The 20,570-nt window shown below is 40.4% G+C and overlaps 1 protein-coding gene across 2 annotated transcripts in view; it reads right to left on the reverse strand.

Moving 5' to 3' along the window:
* Positions 1-20,570, reverse strand: part of TRPC7 (transient receptor potential cation channel subfamily C member 7) — a 64,273-nt gene that overhangs the window by 22,653 nt on the left and 21,050 nt on the right. For both annotated transcript variants that reach the window (XM_053956614.1, XM_053956615.1), the window contains exons 3-4: positions 6,399-6,563; positions 444-660 (exon numbers count right to left, since the gene is read on the reverse strand). In XM_053956614.1, coding sequence (XP_053812589.1) covers positions 444-660; positions 6,399-6,563 — 382 coding nt within the window. The remainder of the gene's footprint in view (positions 1-443; positions 661-6,398; positions 6,564-20,570) is intronic.

Genomic DNA, 20,570 nt, shown 5'->3' on the forward strand with positions numbered 1-20,570 from the left:
GAGTGAAGCCACAAGTTTCTATTATATGACCTTCTTTAAGATGCAATGATTAAACCAACAGAAAAATAGGCAATATCTATAGCATTTATGATAGAAAGTGGAAAAATCAGGTAAATGAAAATTTGCTAAGCATCATTCAATGTTTTCAAAAGTGGTGGCCAAGATCAAAGTCTTCTTCGCTCCTCTTTTAATCAAAACCCTTGACATCAACCTCTAGACTCATAGTGGGTTGTTTCAATTTTGGGGAATTTTCTTGGTTTGGGCTTTTCATTTGTATAGCTTGGGTTGTGTTTTCTGGGTGTTTTCTTTGTTTTGTTTTTTTGTTTTTTCAGAGCTTTTTTTCCCATTTTTTCATTTTTCTTTGTCTTGGCATTGTGTATCGTGCTATTCCTAATGAGGTTGAATTTCCACAGAGGACTTGTAGACATTTTGGTTTTACTTACCCAGTACCCACTTCATGATCAACAATTCTGTCCATGAGAACTGGGTTGTTTTGACTCTGAATATTTGTTTTGGATGATCCGTGATGGTCTCATTGGGGAGATTTTTGACTCCTTCAAACCGATCTGAGGCGTTCACTACTAACAGTCCAAGGAAGATTGTGAAAGAAACTGCATGAGCCACAAACTTCATGAAAGGACTTCGAAGGGTACGTCCCAGCTGCAATGGAACATGCACAGTCATAAGGTTTTTATTTACCCACCTCCTAGAAGTTTTTTCACTATAAAAATTTGAAACCTTTTGCCCACCATGAGAAGGATTCAGTAATTGATTCTGGATCATTAGCTAAATAGGGTTTAGATTTGTTCAAGTTGTTATTTGCTATTACTAGACACTGTGCATTGGGTAATTTTCTATGCCTGGCAATGTCTTACAGTGCCTCTTTAAACCCACATGTAATATCTAATTGCCCTGGCCATATGGTGAGTGGAAAATGAAGAGCCAGGACATTTATATGAGAGACATGTTTGTTTGTGTATGTGTTATATGAATGCACTCATGTGTCAATGTAAATCCTAGTGATGGACACAATTCTCATCCTTAAATCATTATTATATGTTAGAATATTTTATTGATGGTGAATTCTTGGTTCATTATCAATGTGTAAGAAATAGCCTTCTGTTTAAATATGCTTTAGTAATGTTTTTCATATGCTTTACTGTGATAGTCTTCTCTCATAATTAGAACCAAAGCTGGAGAATTACACCCAGAACACAAGGACTTGTTTCAAGACACTAATCCAAGAACAAGAGCAGCAGATCTCTTCACTACAGATCATTGCTCTGCTCTTCTTGACAAGCTTTCTTGGTTAATGAATTTAAATATCACTCTTTAAATTTTAAATATTCTGTGACCCAAGAAAACATTACTCCAGAAAGACAGAAAGAGTAGAAGCATTCCCAGGAGCACTAGGGCCAAAACCTGTACTGCTGGACACAACAATGGAAGAGCTGGCCTGGATGGGGCCTTTCCGAACTCCCCTCAAAGACAATTGGAATTTGTTTTTTCAGCTTATTACTCATTGATTCATTCCCCTTGATGCCAAGGTATCATCCATTTTTTTATAAATATCCACTGATTTGATAATAAAGCTTCATAGGAACAAGGACATAAAAAGGAAATTACTTGTTTTCGTATTTATCTCCAATAGCAGATTAATTCCAAGGAGCCCTGGTCTCTGCTTATGGCAGAACAGGAAACATTTCAAAACCAGAGGTCTGTAGGTCTAGCAGAAATTCAAAGGAAGTCCTAGGATTCTGGGGTTTATTTCTTTTTCTTATCAGATTTTTTAAAATGTCAATAAAATATTTTATAAAGTTGACAGGATAGGAAATCCTATTGGAAAATGTGCATGTTTCTAAATACTGAAGAGATTTTCCATTAAAGAAAATGAAAAAATCTGCTCTTTCCAGAGGTCCCCTGAGGTCAGTAAGGACATGTTTCACTGGGTAATATTGCACTGACTTGAAACCCAAGTTTATTTAACCTTGCCTAGGAATAATATGGCAGACATAGGAGTGGATGAAGTGTGTTAAAACCAGTCTCAGCCCTGACAGTTCTGGTTCACCTCCTGTGCTGTCACCATTGGTATAATTCTCAACAGTTTTTTATGTTTGATGTTGTGGAGATTTATGCTCTGTAGTAGAATTTATAAATTCAGTACTGAGCTGATGGGGTGATGGGGTAGATCTGAAATCACACAGTAATAATCTCAGATGTTTTCCTCCTATGACCTGAGAAAGTCCAGATTGCAAGAATAAAGTGGAACAACAGCCATGGATCCTTAGCAAGAAATTTTTAAGAAAGTACATTTGCAATTTATATGAGACTCATTTCTACTCTGAATTCACTAAAAGAGGAAAAGCAATACCTATTGAATCATGAATCCTCTCCACATAGACTTTTCCTGCTGTCTATAGAAATGTAAAAAAAAAAAAAAGACCATAGATTAAAGTAGTATAGTCTCAGTTATCAGAGAAATAATCCTGTGTATTACAAAACCAAATGAATTCTGTGGGTAATTTCCCTTACTTCTCTCATGATTTAATAGAAATCTGCATTTAGTTAATGTTACATCAGCCATTTGTCCCATTTATTACTGCAGAAAGCTTACCATTATTTTTTTTTTGAGCTGATGCTTTTTGTATCTTCTCAGAAATCTAATTTTTTAGCTAAGAGCTACAGAAGATGTTGACTAAAATATTCTGTAAAAAAATTACGAAGTGTCAATTCCTGCAGCCAGTCTAATGCTTTATGACAATAAGATTTTTCAAAGAACATGATACAGCTAAACTCAAGGTGTGTAGCTGCATTTGTGTATCAATTTCTTGATTTTTTAGAAAATCAAAATTCCACCTTTCATCAAACCAGCATTGCAGGGTAGTGTCTGGCTGTTACTGCTAAGATAGAAACACTGACAGTGTGTGAATACAAAGGTTCATTCTTAAGAGAGCAGAAAATTTCACGACTCAGTATCCTATCTCTATGATAGGAAAATAATGAAGCATACATTCATGTGAAAACAAAAATATATAGTGTGATATCATTACAAAATTTTCTAAATGCTCGAAGAGATTGGAACAAAAAAGATTTTTTCCCAGAAGCATATGGAAAAATCCATTACTGTGCTCAGTACTGTGCCCATAGTAGAAGCAGGAAGGATATTATTGTAGTGATCTTGTAAATTTTAGGGGTAAAAAGGTACAGATATGGCTTAGGCAGAGGCAACCATTAAAGTTCCAGTGCTTCAACAGCACAGAGTCTGTTGCAGTGGGAGCTGCATTCCAGAGATCCCCAGCATGGCTTCAGGAAAATGGGAGAACAGCCCAGACAGCAAGGGCTGTGTGTGAGTGACCTCTCAGTGTTGTGATGTTTGAACATGCACTTCAACCAACCAGAGAAGAAAGAAAACACATCTTGAAGCTCTGCAGACAATCCAGACAGCCCATCTTGCTCTTGTCATTACATTTTCAGGCAACAGACTGTGCAAATTTTCTGTCCAATCTCTTTTCTCTTTCGATCACAAATGAAAAAAGGTTTTGGAGACCAACATATAAAGCAACAGCTTATTTCAGAGTCATGGTCTCCAGGACATGGATGAGTCAGCAAGGATATTTCAGCATAGGATAGGCTTAAACTTCATGGGTCATGAAGTGAATGAATGACTGACTGACACCAAAACTGGTTTTAATAAAGTCAGTTCTGTGCAACTGAATGAAAAAAAAATGTAATGTTGTGGTACAAACTCCAGTCAATACTATGTACCAATTTTTATGGGTAGTATTTGGTATGGTACATTCTAACCCCACAGAGCTTTATTAAAGAAAATTTTCTGTTGGGGAGGACAGGCTTTAAAGCATGTTCCTAGCTAAGATACATCAGTGAAGGAATTTTGAATATGAATTCCTCTATTGCGCTATGTGAACCTGCAGAATTTGATCATCATAAGAATGTGACACACAGTAGTGTCGCTCAGGACAGCTCCCATTGCAGTATTCCACATTAGAGAATTCCTCCATTTTTCTCACTGCTTTGGTCCAGAAATGAGCTCCTGACTCATGCCTGGGCACCTGTGAGTCTCTGAAGACAGGCCTGATTTAAGTTAAATATCTTAACTGATTATTACTGTGGAAAAATGATTTCTTTGCCCAATTGTGTAACATCAAGATTGCTTCCATCAGTAAAAACCAAATAAAACACTTGTAAAGTTGACCAGGACAAAACTGGGCTGCTCAAAGTGGAGATTCTGCCTGTATAGAATTTTCTGCAATGACACTGTGAGAGGATAGCAGGCTCTTGGATCAACCTGAAGCCCTTGAAATTAACAGTGATGATTTTGGGTGAGGTACCAATTGTTAGGGAAAAAATTGTGTTTGTGATTCAGTTATTTCTATCACAGGCCCCAATCAAAAATCAAGACTACATTGTTCTGATCAAGGCAAATCTATGCATTAAAAGACAATACCTGCCTGAAAGAAATTTCAATTGGGCTTTGTGCTAGAAGGTTACACGTGGTTTTTCACAATCTAGTGGGGTGAAAAGGAACATTGAAAAATGAGAGTGCATGAAAATTTTAGGATAATGAAATCAAAGCTGATGAAAAGTTAAGTATCCCCCTCCCCCCATTTTTAAATTTTAATAGGCCTACCTCAAGAAATTAAACCCAAGTAACTTTCTCAATAATGTCTCAGTTCTGCTGTAAAACTGTTTCAGTTTTAGCAGGGAGTTGCCTCAGTTTCTTTCCTCTTAGTTTTTATGTTTTTCTTTTAAATTCTCCACTTATTTCTAGTTTAATTGTTCTTTCCACCTATTTCCATATTCAAATGTGGCCTCTGTAATTCTGAGACTGCACCACTGTTGCTGTTGGCTGGTGTGCCAACTCCCAAGATATTCAACAGAGGTGAAGGAAATTAAACAGCTTCATAAATCCCTGCAAGACTGGGATTTATGGGGTCTGACATGGACGAATCAAAGTGGTAATTCCACACAATAATTCCCTCTACAACCCAGCCAAAAGCACCCACAGCACAGCCTGGCTTTGACATGAACTTCTCTGTGAGCACCTCTGGAGTCCTGTCTATTACCCATGAAAAAATGAAGGGTTTGTGTTGGTACAGACCTCGAGGAGATGAAGTTACAGCCTCATATACTTTAACGCAAAGTACTCCCCTTGGAGCTATTTTGGAGGAGACCAAGGCTTAAATGTGTTTTATTATCTCAGATGTACTGAAGGACTTTTTCTGATTGTATTAATATGTGTTTCAGATTACAGTCTTTCCTCAATAGTAATTGATGGATCTACAACTACTTGAGTTTGATGAATTTAGAAAGGATTCCTCACTGGTTTTTAGAGGCAGTGGAGGAAGATTCTTTCAAGACTGAATACAATACCAGTGACAGGTAATTTTGATCAAATTTAAGTACCTGTGACAAGCCTCCTGCAGAAGACATCTACCTTGTAAGGGGGATGTTGCTGGCTATTGCTGAATGTGAAATGATCTTCTCCCCTGCCACCCCTTTTTCTGTGGCAAGAGCAGTGACAAAGCTATTTATCACTCAGCCACACACTTATTTATCTCCACTTGTTTGAGCAGATTCTTTCAGGATGAAACCTCTACAGATTTCATACCACAAACAACTTGAGATTTTACCTAAGCTAATGTTTGGCTCTGGTCCTTTGACCACTAGGTGTCAACAAACTCTCCTCCTCCGTCTGACCTATATTTAGATATACAGCAATATTACAAGTTTCATCATCTCTTCCCTCAAAACCATAAATATTTTATTATTAAGTCTAGTCTATGCTGCAACACTAAGAAGGTTCCGGGGGCTTGCCAGAGTTTCAGGCCCATGTGTCATAATAATGTTCCACTAACTAAAACCACAATAATGCTGCATTAACTAAAATCACAACAATGTTCCACTAATTAAAACCACAAGCTCAGAAAGAAGGAGGAAAGGTAACAAAGGAGCCCTGAAGAAGGGAGGAACCCACAACAAAAAGTGCATAAAAGAACAAGAATTTAAACATCAGAGTTAACTAAAACAAGAATCTCCTCCTTTTGTTTTTTTCCAGTTTTGGTGGCTCTTCTATTTTTTCTTCACTCCACTCCTATGTTGTTATCTCCTATACATTTCTTTTTCCTTTTGTTTTCTTGTCACCCATTTCCTCACCCTCTTTGCCCACCACCCCACTTCTTTCCCTGTAAAGATGAATCTCAGATCACGACAGTTCCATTTCTGTCTATCAAGCAACACCCCAAGCTTGCACTCCCCTGGGGCAATATTAGAGGATACCATGAATCACTTCCCAACATCTTTATAGAAAAATCTGGGGTTTCATTGCAGGCCCTGGGTAAAAATGCCTGTAAACCCCCCAGAGCATCAGGAGTTTGTACCTTGCTGCAGGGAGCAATCCAGTAGGCTATGGCAAGGAAGGGCAGCCCGATGGAAACCCCAAAAACAGCCAAGAACTTCACAGCTATGGATTGCTGCCGTAAGCCTGAGAGGTTTTCGTACCACATGGTGAGCAGTTGCTGCTGGCAGTTGGGGTGAGCAACAAACTGTAAGAAAAGCAGAAATAGAGACATCAGTAGCATTGTCTGAAGAGGGAGAGATTTCCAGGAATAAGCTTCTGAACTTGCCTGTGGAACATGACAGGTCATGTCTTTGTTGTCCAACAAATAAAAAACCAGAAAACTGCAAACCAGGCACACAGGACCCCTAGGTGGTGGCAGAAGGTGCATCCCTTCTGCTCCTTGTCTTCTCTAGAGAAAAGCTGTTTTTATATAATTAAAAAGCAGAATATGTGAGCCAAACCCCAAAATCCATCAGTGGTCAGCACTGACAAAATGCCTCTGAGCAAGTTACCTCTTGGGGTAAGACAGTGTTACCCTGAGCTTCAGAAAAGACCCAGAGAGGGACTTGGAAGTCAAGCTGAAAAACACTGTGGTGACTTTGCCAAGGCCACTGACACAGCAGCTTAACACAGCACTAATATTAAATTGTTCTATTCACTTTGTGAAGACCAAAAGGGAGCCATTCTGCAGGGCTCTCCTGCAAATGATGAGATCTGGCTGGTATTTTGCTACTCTAAATGCTTTATCTCAAAGTACCTTTCAAAATATGACAGCTCATTCTTTACTGATAGGACAAAAAGACAAATTCAAAAGGAGTAGGAAAAGCTGTGGTGCTCTGGTACAGAAAGTACCTGTTTTGTACCCTGTAATTGGGACTCTTCAGTTTACTGGTCAGAAGTAAAAAAAAAAAGAGCCAAAAAAAAAGGTGCATGGCAGAAAAGTGAAAAGGGCAGTTTCTTAATGGCAAAATTACAGCACCAACAGATCCTACCTAACAGTATTATAATAAAAGATTAAACTTTAGTTCATATTGTTCTTTGAGATGATTGAATTTAGAATGTGGCTATTTTAATCACAAAGAAGGATAATTAAAATGCAGAAGAATAGAAAGAAAAGATGAAAAATAAATATGTTGCTGGTGCAGCTAATTTCATAAGTAGAACTGAGGGTTTCATTTATTAGTTCTGTGGCTGAATAAATGTTCCTAGGAGGCAAATGTAAAATGCTCTACTCTTTCAAAGAATAAAACTTTCTGGAGGTGAAGGGGAGGAGGAAGGGGGTCAAGAAAAAAAGAGAGGAGGAAAGCAGAGGCTGCTGGGGGCTTGGCAGCCACAGGGACAGGGACAGGGACAGGGAAAGGGACAGGGACCATGCCTGGCAGCCGCCCCTTGCCCTGAATCAGCCCCTTAAGCATCACCCAGCTGGAGGATTTCAGCTGGCATCTGTAGTTTTCTTGGGACTGAAAAGCAGAGAAAATGCTAACTGTGCTTTCATCTTCACTGCCTGTGAACGATGATCGATTTGGGAACTTAATGGACTCTTTTGAGATGTTTGCATAACAGAACTGTTACTGTTCAGGAGGAAATACAGTTGCACAGTAATTAGGATTGCTCTGGAGTAACACTTTTCCCTCATTAATAGCACATTAGCAGCTGTTTAAAATATGCTTTTGAGATGAATTAGGCTTTGGGGTCTACATGTCTCAAAAAGAAGAAAAAAAAAAAAAAGAAAATGAGACTCTACCCCTTCCACTGAATAAATCAATCAGAACAAAGAAAATTGATGGGTACTTTTATCCTCCTCGGTCTTTAGAATATTTTCCTGGAAAATTTAACATTTTAATATGCTTTCTTTTAAGCTGCTTTCATGAAAAAGAAAGCTTTCAAAAAAAGGTAATTATAAATCAGGAGTCCTAGTCCTTCTGAGCATTTAAAGTTTAAGGCTGAGGTGATGACAGCAGTATCAAAAGAGGCACTTCCTAATGCCTGGTGTTTATGTTTGTCCTAATACTGCTTGGGCTTGTTATCTTCCTGGCAAATGGACAGAAAAATGAAGTGGAACTTCATTTCAATTTCAATTCTCAGTAGAGAATTGATCCCTTTTGTAAATTTTATTTTCAGATATCATGAATTCAACAACACTTGTAGTGACTCTTGGAAAGGGAAATGACCCTGGTGAATGTGCAGACTTCTGGGATGTAGGGCCCAAGAAATATCCAGACTTCCTCCTCCTGTTGCAATTGTTCACTGCATTGTGAGAATTGATTCAAAGAAATTTGGTTGTCCTTGGCAATGAGACACTCAAAGACTTCTGGTTGCCATTTCAGAGACTTCATCAGACATTTTAATCTGTCCATTTTTTCAATGTGTCTGGAAACAGATATAATAAAAATACAGAATAGGAAAATTGAGAAGGAATTGCCATAAAAGCCAGTTCAGTGGAACAATTTATTTTGTACAAGGCAATAAAGACAGGCAGAGTGCCATAGAGCCTAGATGGTGTTCATCTGTCATCTGTTTGGCCCATATCCTCCCATTGCCCATGCCACTCAGGATTTTCCGTGACTGGGTCCAGTCCTGGGTCAGGGGTCTCATCAGCTCCTCTGGAAATCTCAACCTTCACTCTAGAGAAGCTGTAGACCATATAGAGGAATCTTACCAGATTAAATACCAGGAAAGTGGTCTCTTTAACATTCAGGGGAAACAACATTCTAAAAAAGTGACTTAACAGATTCAAAGGAGAAGAAGGAAAGGAAGGGCTGAAAAGCCTCATCCCCTGCTCCTCCTCTAACAAACTGCGTGCAATTACTAATAAACCCCCAAAGCATGCTACTGGAACTAGGACACAGCGTAGGATGAAGAAACCACAAACCATACATAGCTTGAACAAACTCCAGCACCTTTGTAAACTCCCTATAAATCATTATCACTGAGCCCAGCACAATAGCTATTCCAATCTGTGCCCCTCTACTGTAAAAGAGACATGTTAAGGACAGCACTGGGGCTATCTCCAGATAAGAAAATAAGCCTAGGGACCAGAAAAGTGTTAAAATCTCAAAAAAGCCTAGGGACCAGAAACACATGAAGGCCTCCACCCAGAGAGACATTATGAATTCAAGCAATGTGGCTACTGACTGCTTTATCCCAACACAGAGTAAGCACAACCAAAATGCAATCAATACGTTTTTTTTCCACTTTCTCAAGCCCCACGTTGGGTGCTGGAAGAGTTTTTGTCCTGGTGTAGGGCAAATTTGGGAAAAAAACTCCAAGGGGGTTCCTCTAGAAAGCAAATTCAAGCAGCCCCTCCCCGCCACTGGTTCAGGAAAAGATTATCTTAGAGAAAAGTGGAAAACACTGTTTATTTAACAAGCAAAGTACTCACAAACATGCAAAGATTAGTAATATTGAACAATGGAACCTCTTGTTGTTCTGAAGAGATATCAAATTCAGAAGCTCCTTCTGTGGATTGGAGAGAGAAAGAGTCTTTTTTGTAGGCATGTCCTTGGCGTTTTCTTGGTCTCTCTAGGGCCCAGCCGGTGTCCCGGCTGCAGTGCAGCCTGGGGGTCCCCTGGATGACAGTCCTGGTGTTCCCGCAATGAACAACAGCTGAGCAGTTCCAAAAAACCTTCCAGCCTCAGCTAACTAAAACAAAAACTAACTAAAATCCAAGGAGAGTTCTCTCCTGCTCCTTGTCTGTGCTGCAGACAACACAGCTGAAGCTCTTATCTCTGGTTTTGAATACAGCCACGAAAAAATTCCAGTGCTTTTCCTCTCCCCCGCTTTGCTCTTGGATCTAATTTTAAAGGCACAAAACTTTTTTTTTGGGCTAAACAGAGGAATGGGGATACAATTCAGCATCATAAAGTCACCCCAGGACATAATCTTATTCTGAATATTACAAAAATGAAGGAAAAGTAAGTTAAGGATCAGGAAGATCACAGCATGGATGAGTTTTGATCTGTTAGTTGCTTACAGCAAGCAGTACAGTTTCCATTGTTTTCTCTGTCAGACATTAATGAAACACACAGTGACCCCTTGGGCACTGCCAGCCCTCTCTCTATCAACATTTCAGAAACTGATCTTAGATGTCCTCAGAGATGTGACAGAGCCATTTAACTTTCTCTCTTACCTGGGAATGGGCACTGACATCACGGTAAAGATTACACTAATGCTTTGGTTAGACACTTAGGCATGGAGAAGAACAGAGCTTAAGACAAAAGCTTCAAGGCAGAATGCTTCAAAGCATAATGACAAATGGTGATGTGTGATATTGAATTTTAGAGGACTGAATGCTGCAGTGCTTTTTCAATGTTCCCATTAAACGCCCTTTTCCTTTTCTCAGTGCTGGAAAATGAGGCGAGGAGGCTTTTAGTGACAAACTGTGGATGCTCCTGTGCTGCAGACAAGAAAGAGCAGTGTGACCAGGGCTGTGCAGAAGGGCAGGAAATCTCTGATTGAAATGGAAGCACTGGCAGTGGAGGGGATTGCCTGGCTCCAAAACCAGCCACTTAAAAGCATTGAGTGCTTTATCTCCTGGGCAGAGTCAGTAAGGTAATGCATCAGGATCTGCGAGCTCAAGCAAAATGTTTTCTAGTGCTTCTGCATTCAGAAACCACGGTGGGAGCTTTGCTGGTCCCATGGCCCTGGGATCCCAGTAGATGGCAGTGGTTTTTCCTGGTACTGTGCATACCTCTGATATAGGAAGGAAATTGTTCTTCCCTCCAGCCTATCACTTGCACAGGTTTTTAAGTTAAAAAAGGCTAAAAAAAAACCATAATAAAATCACACATCAATCAGCTCAAATAACGAAGCCACCAAAGCAGCATTTTTGAGAGGCAGTGGAAGACTCAGGTAAGTATAGTCACCTCCAAAAGCCCCTGACCTGTGCTACAGGGGATTAAATAAAAGACATGGATATGTATCTGGAATATGGAAAAAAGTTTCTCGAAGACTTCAGAGGGAATTGAAAGGACCCAAAGGAAGAATTTTACATATAGGAATAAAGAGGGTGTTTCAGAGACCACTGTGGATACCACATTGAGTGATCACTTTTCCACATTTCTATTCAATTTGATGTGTGACAGCTCTCTGTGGTAACTTAACATGTTATATGCGTTGTAGGGAAGCACTTTTGAGCTCTTACGACAGAATGAGAGTTTTTTCCTTACCATAGCTGCTCATAAAAGCAGGAGTTTCACTCCACAGATGATAAAGTAACTTTATATTTTATAAACATATAGAAAGTTACTTCTGATAGAAAACACTGCAATAGAAAGATTTTTATTTTTTAATTTTCTATTATATTGAACAGAGAAAGAGCCTGTAATGAGGAGGAGAGGAGAGGAGAGGAGAGGAGAGGAGAGGAGAGGAGAGGAGAGGAGAGGAGAGGAGAGGAGAGGAGAGGAGAGGAGAGGAGAGGAGAGGAGAGGAGAGGAGAGGAGAGGAGAGGAGAGGAGAGGAGAGGAGAGGAGAGGAGAGGAGAGGAGAGGAGAGGAGAGGAGAGGAGAGGAGAGGAGAGGAGAGGAGAGGAGAGGAGAGGAGAGGAGAGGAGAGGAGAGGAGAGGAGAGGAGAGGAGAGGAGAGAAAAATGGTGTCAGCAGAAATAAGGAAACTTATGGCAAGACAGCTGAGAGGCAGAGGTCAGCCTCAGATGATTGGAATTAATCGTGCAGAAAGAAACCGGTATCTCTTTTATTACTGAAATAATTCTATTTCCCTTAAAAGTACAGAAATCTGCCACTGAGGCAAAAGAATTAACCACTCAGACAGGATCATCTCACTCTGCTAATGTGCCCTACACTGACTAGCCAGGGGCTGTCATAGGGAAGGCAAAACTCATCAGTGAAGCAGTGAAAGCAGACAAAACCCTGCATATCAGAACTAACAATGTGAACCTGGGACTATAAAGTCCTGAGGTGCTCCTGTCATGTCCTCCCAGCTTGTGCCTTTCCTGTCAGCCTTATGGCAAACTTCAGGGTGTTTAATCACTGAGTGTGAGCTAAAAAGGAGCTGCATAAATAGACTTTCAGGAGAACATTGAGGATGTCAAGAGACACTGGCAGGGGCAGGGATGAGCAATTTCTCTTTCCATCATGTAGCTGCATTCATGTCCTTGGAACAACCTTTCAGGGTTCATTATTAAGCATTTGTCTTTTAATGTAGCTCTTTGCTTGTGCAAACCTACATTTATTAACACATTTTAGGCTGCAGCACCTGCTCACAGGAACCCTGGGCTGGGTGTGTAATGCTTCAAATGCCAGAAACCTGAGGGAAAATGCTGACTCAAATGAGTCATCCAAAGGGTTTCAATTGGCACCTTGTGCCCCTGAATTACAAGTGAAAAAGAAGGGGGCAGTAAATGGGTTGCATACATGGCTTTTCCCATTTTGCCTGCCCTGCCCATGACAGGAGGCTTGGACCTGGGTGATCCTTAAGGTCCCTTTCCAACCCAAACCATTCTGTGATTCTGTGTTGTCAGGAAGAGAGGAGCAGTGCTCCTGCAGGGATCCACACCATTGGAAAAACCAGATGGGATCTGGACCACACACACTGTGTGCTCTGGAAAGCTAAAAGTACATCAGAATAATCATGAAGATTTCCTGACACCTCACAGACAAACACAGCTTGAGCTGAGCTTGCCATGCTCGTGTTCCCAGCAGGACCAAAGCCAGGGCTGGTCTGGAAGGGGAGTTGAGGTTTCCTTGGCAGCTTTGCTGTGCTTGAGCAAAACCAGAGGGAGGAAGGGAGGGAAAGCTGGGCTTGCTGCACAGGCAGTGCTGTGTTTCTCAGCAAAGCCTTCACCAAAGGAGAAATGAAATCATCCTTTTTCAGCAGGTCGCTGAATGCTGTGGGAGTATCAGCAAACATTGGCAGGGGTGGAAAAAACTCAGGGAAAGGTCAAAGCAGGATATTACTGCTCTTCCCCTGAAGGGTAAAAAATACACTGCCATTTCACCAAAGAGAGTCAGATAAATTAAGAGGCAAACATATCCCCACATGCAAATAAGAGGGGAAAAATCACTGAATGTATAAAAACAAAACATAGTTTCTTTGCTTTTATAGCACTTCTCCCTTTTGAAGATCCCTTTGATATTTTAGGCATTTTTAAGACTTGAAGCTTAAATAAAGGGTCTGCACTTACACTGAATAAAATACTTTTCTTGAACTGAAACATACTTTTTTGGGGGCAGGAAAAAGGTGGAAAATGTGTCAAAACATTTTTTTTTAATCCAGTAAAAGACCCATTACAGATTTGTTTCTCTTGATGCAGAGCAGAAGATGACAGAATTCAGAGGGAATTACTGAAGTTTGCTGGAAAACACACAGTGCAGGGAAAGAGCAGCACAGGCAGAAGCCTTTCCTTATCTCCACATTGTACTCTGCTCTGTGAACTTCCAAGTGAACAAAGAGCCCTTTGTTTTGCAGAAACTATTCTGAGACCTTAGCAGAAGCAGGTGGGATATTCTATATATTATATATTTATTTCATGCTCTGGAGTGTGAAAAAAAAAATTGCCTTTAGCAAATGCATGTGCTATTAAATTCTGACAGCTGAAATTGTCAGAGGGTAAATATGGCTGGAACTTGGTTCACTCTTTGCTGTTGTGGCTGCAAGAGGGGCAAATAAAACTGCAGAAAGTTTAAGAAAGAAAGAGGAAAGTACATGCCCTACTGCTAATGTATTGAAAATAAAAAGTAAAGTTCTATTCCAAAGATGTTGGGACCTTTTCACAAAAAAAGAACTGCTCTAATTATAGTTACATTCTATCTATGGCCACGGGCCCTGTTTTAAAAACACCTTGCACCAGATTAACCTTACAAGAGAGAGTAAAAACAGGTCCAAATTCCTTTGTCCAGATGCAAAGGAAAGATTTTGATGGACGAGAGAAAATTCAGCTGATCAAGTCTTGTTTCAATGGGATTGAACCACAGCATACAAGGAAACACTACGTGACAAAAGGTCCTCTGAGATATTGCTGCAGACACCCAGGGAACAAGGAAATGTCCCTGCCCTGAGGATTGCTGCAGCTTTCCCTCTGTCCCTGGGGTTCATTTGACTGTCTAATGGCATCACACAAATATTCATGAGGTTCTTGCTCATCCTGCAGATGAGCTTTGTGACAGGCTTGGTGAATATTCAGACCTGCTATCTGAAGTCTAACTTCAGCGTTTTTAAACCTGTAGCAAAGGGAAAAGGTTTGTATTTATAAACAAGGCCCAGATAAGCCAGGATTATCAGGAAAAAAAGGCCAAGTAATTGTGCAACTTCAGACTCTGAGTTACTTTTAGGGCATACATCCACAAGTATTTTGTACAGTTTTAGTAATAAATTGCACCTTTCACCAAACCTTTCACATTGTTTCCTTTGGAACCAAAATATCTTTGTTATTAGAGCCATTTGGCAGAGGGCAAATACATCAAAACCCAGGATATTAACACATTCCCCACTCTTATTGAAATCCAATATCTGGATCCACTTGCTGGTTGACCTGAGTTATCCAGTACAAAATTATAATTCTGAGCACTTAAAACCTTCACATAGCTCCAGTTTACAGCCACATCTCCTTCCTGTGACTCACTCTGCTTTATAAAAACAAGAGTGTTTGGGGCAGATCTGCTCCCTGCTAAATCAGTGAGTGCATTAGCAGGACTGGGATCTCGCTTTGCAAAGGTGGCAGGGGACAGAAGCAGGGCAGTGAAGGTCACCCAGTGCTGGTGTGATTGTCCCAAAGCCCCCGTGTGGCTCAGCTCTGGAAAGGGCAAGGCATGATCCTGCTAGGATGAGTGACAGGGGTGGAAACAGGCTTTGATTAGGCACAACTTAAAACCCGACGAAAACAAATTGGTCTAATAGAAAACAAAAACAATGGGGTAAATAAAACTGCCAAGACCACTGCAAATGCAATTTGCCCATTGACACTAACGTTCTTCAGCACTGACTGGAAAGGCAAATTTAATAATAATAGTGGAAGGGACTTTTTGTTGCTCTCCTGTTAATTTTATACCATATGAAATGAAAAGGCAAGTCTGACATGTGTGATTTGTGTAACTAGAAAATGTAGAGTTTACACAAATTCTTTGATTGGTTCAATTTAAACCTTCCTTTGCCTTTAATTTTCTTTATAATTTGACTTTCCTGAGACAAAGATAGGGCTTTTTTGGGCTCAGCATTCTCCTCTAGAGAATGCTTATTCCCTCTAGACTAGGGAATAAGGTGGTTGGCTCTTTGGAAAACTTCAGTTTCTTCTTCTAGAGGGCTGCATGTTTTCTGAAGAGATTTATTGTTACTGTCTGATTTCTCCTCTTTTTACATATATGAATAAATCTTATCACTGAATTATTTATTGGAAAACAAGAGACTGAATTGCAAGTCCCAGCCTTTAACATTCCAGGATTTCCATATCTGTGCAAAATCAAAACCACTTGAAAATCCTTATCATTGAATTATTCATCTGAAAACATGCCACAATAAAAAAAATACCAAACAACAATGTCCCTTTGCTTTCTAAAAAAACAGCCACAGAGGGCACAGAAGGGGACATTTAAAACACCATCACCTCTTCCTGCCCCAGGAGAGCCAGGAACTATTTTCCCTTGGCTACATGGTGAAGAAACTGGGCTGGTGCTGGAGCTCAGTGTGGATGGATTTATCCCCAGCAGGGCTGATGGGCACACAGACTCGCTCATAGGAGGAGACTCCTCTCTCCATCAGGTGTAGAGTCCCAAAAACGTGCCCTAATGCAGACATCTACAGGGGACATCACACAGGAGAGCCTCACCCTGGGACAGTATCCATGCAGAGCCACATTTGAACACCACTTGGGAAAAGACCCTCAATAGCCTGAAATACTGATTTCTTTATATATTTTTTTAGGGTTCTACTCATCCATATCTGACTTTCCATCCTTTTACTGGTCTATTGCCTATGGGGATTTAGGCAAAGTCAAAATTGGAGTCAGGTCAGGTTTGTAGCAAACCATATTAATTGCTCTTTTTTAATGGGAATTTTATTATTAATTATTAATAAAAGTAATTTTAAGCCCTTTCATCAGTGATGTACATCCATACAGTGGTTTTGATGTGTTCTTGTGCTCACTTGTCTGTAACTTGATGGACATTTAAGAACCTGTGACACTTTGCAAATGAAAATAATTAAGTCTGCATATTACAGTAAATTGGGAATATTGCAGACAATATTCAGGCTGGAGAAATGATTAATTGAAACCTTAAGAGGATGGATGGATGTGCAGGAAATAACAAAATGAGATTCATCAAGGAAAAGAAAAGAAATTAAAACATCTGGGAAAAAGGAAATAATCAGAGTCACAGATTTTAGTGGGAGGAAGGAGCCTTGCTAATGAAATACTCAGATATAGAAATGCATTTGTGGGGAAGGGAAGTAACTCCTTCCCTTTCCAAGCTCTGTCAAAACATCTGCAACATGCAATTAAAAATGTAAAAGAAAAATTACATGGATAAGCTTTAGAGTCCAGAATGACCACAGTGTTTCCACTGATATTAAATTACAATTTACAGTATCCACTGGCTCTCCCCTGACAGAATCAAGAGATGCTTTTCTTCCCACCACCACTGTCCTGGCCATCAATGACTTCACAAGACCTCAGTTACATATTCCTGAAACTAAAAAGTGGGAAAAAAAATTAATGAGGAATTGCAGAAACAAAAATACAACTTTCTGAAAGCCCTTTTGATTGAGAAGTTATTCTCCTTGAGTCTTCTCACCAGAGGGAAACCATAACCCTGTCCTGGTCCAAGCCATATCTGTGTGTGCTACAGACACTGGGGCACTGAAAGATCAACGTTTGTCCTATGAGAAATTCCTAAACTGAAGTTGTGGGTGTGAATCACTTCATTTGGGTTATCCAAATATAGTTTCTGTGGGTGTTCAGGCTGGTGTGCAGGTGTGGCCAGGCCCTGGTGTGCCCTCTCCCCTGTCCCCTGCAGCAGTCCCGCCCCAGGGCACTCCCCGCAGGATTCTGCAGGATAACTGCAGATTGAGAGCAGAGATCTCACCCACCATGGCATGTGGCACAGAGACACTCCTTGCTCTCCTAGTGCCAGAACTTCTGGCCACTTCTGGGTTGCTCCTGCCTTCTGTTTTTCCCCTTATTTTTCTGTGCTTCCTGGGCAAAACCCAAGCTGTCCCAGGTAACCTTCCTAAGGATGCTCTACTGGAGCTTGTTTGGGGCACATTTTGGGGGCAAAGCCAGCACAGGCAGGGCTGGTTCTCTTGCTCATTCAGGGACTAACCTTCTCCAGCCCCCATTCAGGCTGTTGCAGCAGTTAATGAGAGCTGGGACTTCCCATGCCCTCAAGTACCTTGGTCATGTGTCCAACGCAGTGAAAAGTTATAATCTAATGCAGCCATGAGTATTCTGTTCAGAGCATCCTCCATATGTTAATTATTAATAATATAGTTATGAAAAAAGTTCCTGTTCCAGCTCTCTCCTAAATAGGATTTACACAGCCATCTGGTGTTCTGTTTAATTCTTATTTTTTTTTTCCAACCCAATTTGTGTGTCTTACTGTTAATTAAATGAAAACTCGTGAAAGAGAAAGGTGCTCTGGCTTTGTGGTGGTTATGAACAGAGCTGCTGAGAAGACAGAGGTGGGCACTCAACGTTTGCAATTAAAAGAATAGACTAATGATAATTTTGCCATTGGGAAAGAAGGGAAATGAATGTCACCTCCTACAGAGGAGCAATAGCTTTACACCTACAGAGAAGCCACAGCTTTACATTTAAAGGTAAATGTTGACACAAGTCCCCTGCCAGCATTAAAGAGAGACAAGAAACGATTGTATTGGTACAGACTAAAATGAGAACATAAAATATGTGCATCTGATATATAGAGCAGCAAAATGGTTTTGTTGTGAAACATCAAAACTTTAATTTTCTCACCGTTGGCTGTCCAAGGGTAGTTCCAACCTCTGTACCTCTGCCTCTCAAAAGCAGAAATTCCATTCTGCCTTAATTAGAAATGAGTTCACACAGAAAAAAAATGTGTGCTACCCTTACATTTCAAGTATCTGGGTGAAAACAAATTTGTTTGCATGTTTCAAGAAAAGAAAAAACCAATTACTATAAGATTTTCAGTCAAGAGCACAGTAAGCTTTCAGATGTTGTAAACCTGCAGGAGGAGCAGCTGAGGGTATCCATGGCCACAGAGCTCGTGGTCCTTGGGACCAGAACTTCAGTGTAGCAACTCAAGCCACTTTTGGTTATAATCCACCAAAACCACCTATTCCACCTTAATGCTGCTTTTTATTTTGCCACTTCTATGAGCAGCTGCTGGACCCCACCAGTTTGCTCTCACTGTGAGAGTTCCCAGCCTCTGCTCCAGTGTCCAAGTGAGCACCTGGACAATCTGCTTGCAGCATCATCAGAGTGTTTGGCTGCTCCTCCTGCACCCAGCTGTGCTCCTCCCTGTGCCCCAGACCCTGCAGTGCTGGAAGAGAAAGAAATCTCTTATTGGCTGAAGTGAGCAAGTGCAAAGCACCACTAAATAAACCAGGGGAGACAACGGTAAATTTGCAACAATCCCATAACATGGGCTAGAAGTTCAGTTCTTGGAAAGAATCCAGGACTCAGTAAATGCTTAAGTGTTTGAAAAGTGTTTGTTTTGCTCCTGACAAACTCTTTCCGTTTTAATAATTTTCAAGGAATCATTAAGACAGCTGATCTAAATGGAAAAATGCCTTTGGAAAACTTGGTCAGAGGACATTTGAGTGATTTTTTTCCAAAAATCCTGGAGTACAGAGTGATTATCTATCAAAAAGTGTTTATTTTTTTTAAATTTTTATAAACACTTTATAAACTACTGTAATTTTGGGTTTCTCCTTGCTGCAAAATATGTAAAGGCAGAGTTTCTTAATTCTTCAAATATTTTTTATGGAAAGTCCTTGAATTAGAGCCTTAAGATCCTCACCATCTTCACATATGTGTTAGTAGGATGCTTTGCAGAAGAAAAAAAAAGGAAAAAAAGAGACCAACAAGTGAAGCCTGTAATTTTTGATGCCTTCTTGAATGACTTACTAGGTTCATCTCAAACGTTGTGAATTAGGAAAAAAGATGATGATCAATAAAACCATGTCCTTTCACTTGACCAGAGAATTGCTTTTTTGAAGTTGAAAATGAACGAGGTAACAGGAGACTTTAATTGGAAGCACAGAAGGAAAAATGCAGACACAGATCATTTAGGGCATGGACAAAAACTTGCTGTAGGTACCGGCTACAGGTTTACTGAGCAGAGGAGGTAAGAAGGCTTCAGCTCTGATGTGAACACAAGATTTTCCTCAGACAGCTGTGACTGCAGTAACTGCACTGTATGAGGACAGTGAAGAAATTTGGAAGAACAAGGAAGATTTTAAAAGATTTTGCAAAGGCCTGATGAAACTTTGCAGATGCAATTGCTCTTCTGTCCGAGGGTGGGAGTCCTTGACATCTTTCCCAGACTCTAGAAATAAAAATGTGATGAAATACAGACTGCATCAGCAGCCGTAAAAGTAAAGTAATGGATATTAAATAATAATTTTCAATGTGTTTCATGCTTCTCTGCAATTTTTCTTCAAAGAAAGCCTAATGTAGGCACTGAGTATTAATATGGAAATGTGAATTAAGAAGCTAATGGTAGGAATAGATTTTTTAAACATCGAATATTTCTTAAAATTTCCCATGCGTGTGCAAATATTTAGTCTGGATATGAACTTAATGAAAAAATAACTCATAACCACTAACACCTTTTTTTTTTCCCTGTTGTCAGACCATTCTGAAGTCCCTGAAGTTGTTTTATATAAAACCCCTGCCCAAGCAGAGTCATCCCAGAGAACATGGCACAGGATTATGCTGGCACAATTCTTGAATATCCCCAGTGAGGGAGACTCCACACTCTCTGGGCAATCTCTTCCAGTGCTTGGTCACATGAACAGTGAAACCATTCTTCCTCATATCCAGGTGGAACTTCCTGGGCAGCAGTTGCTGTCTGATGTCTCTTGTCCTGTTACTGGAGCACTGAGCAGAGCCTGGTGCATCCTCTCGACACCCTCCCTGCAGGCACTGACAGACATTGATGGGGTCTCCTCTCAGGTCTGAACAGGCCCAGCTCCCTCAGCTTTTCCTCATAAGAAAGATGCTCCAGTGCCTTGATTATCTCTGTTTTCTGCTGGACCTGTTACATGAGCTGCACATCTCTCT

This window comes from Vidua chalybeata, chromosome 15 (genome assembly GCF_026979565.1).
Source record: "Vidua chalybeata isolate OUT-0048 chromosome 15, bVidCha1 merged haplotype, whole genome shotgun sequence".
Classification (NCBI taxonomy): Eukaryota; Metazoa; Chordata; class Aves; order Passeriformes; family Viduidae; genus Vidua; species Vidua chalybeata.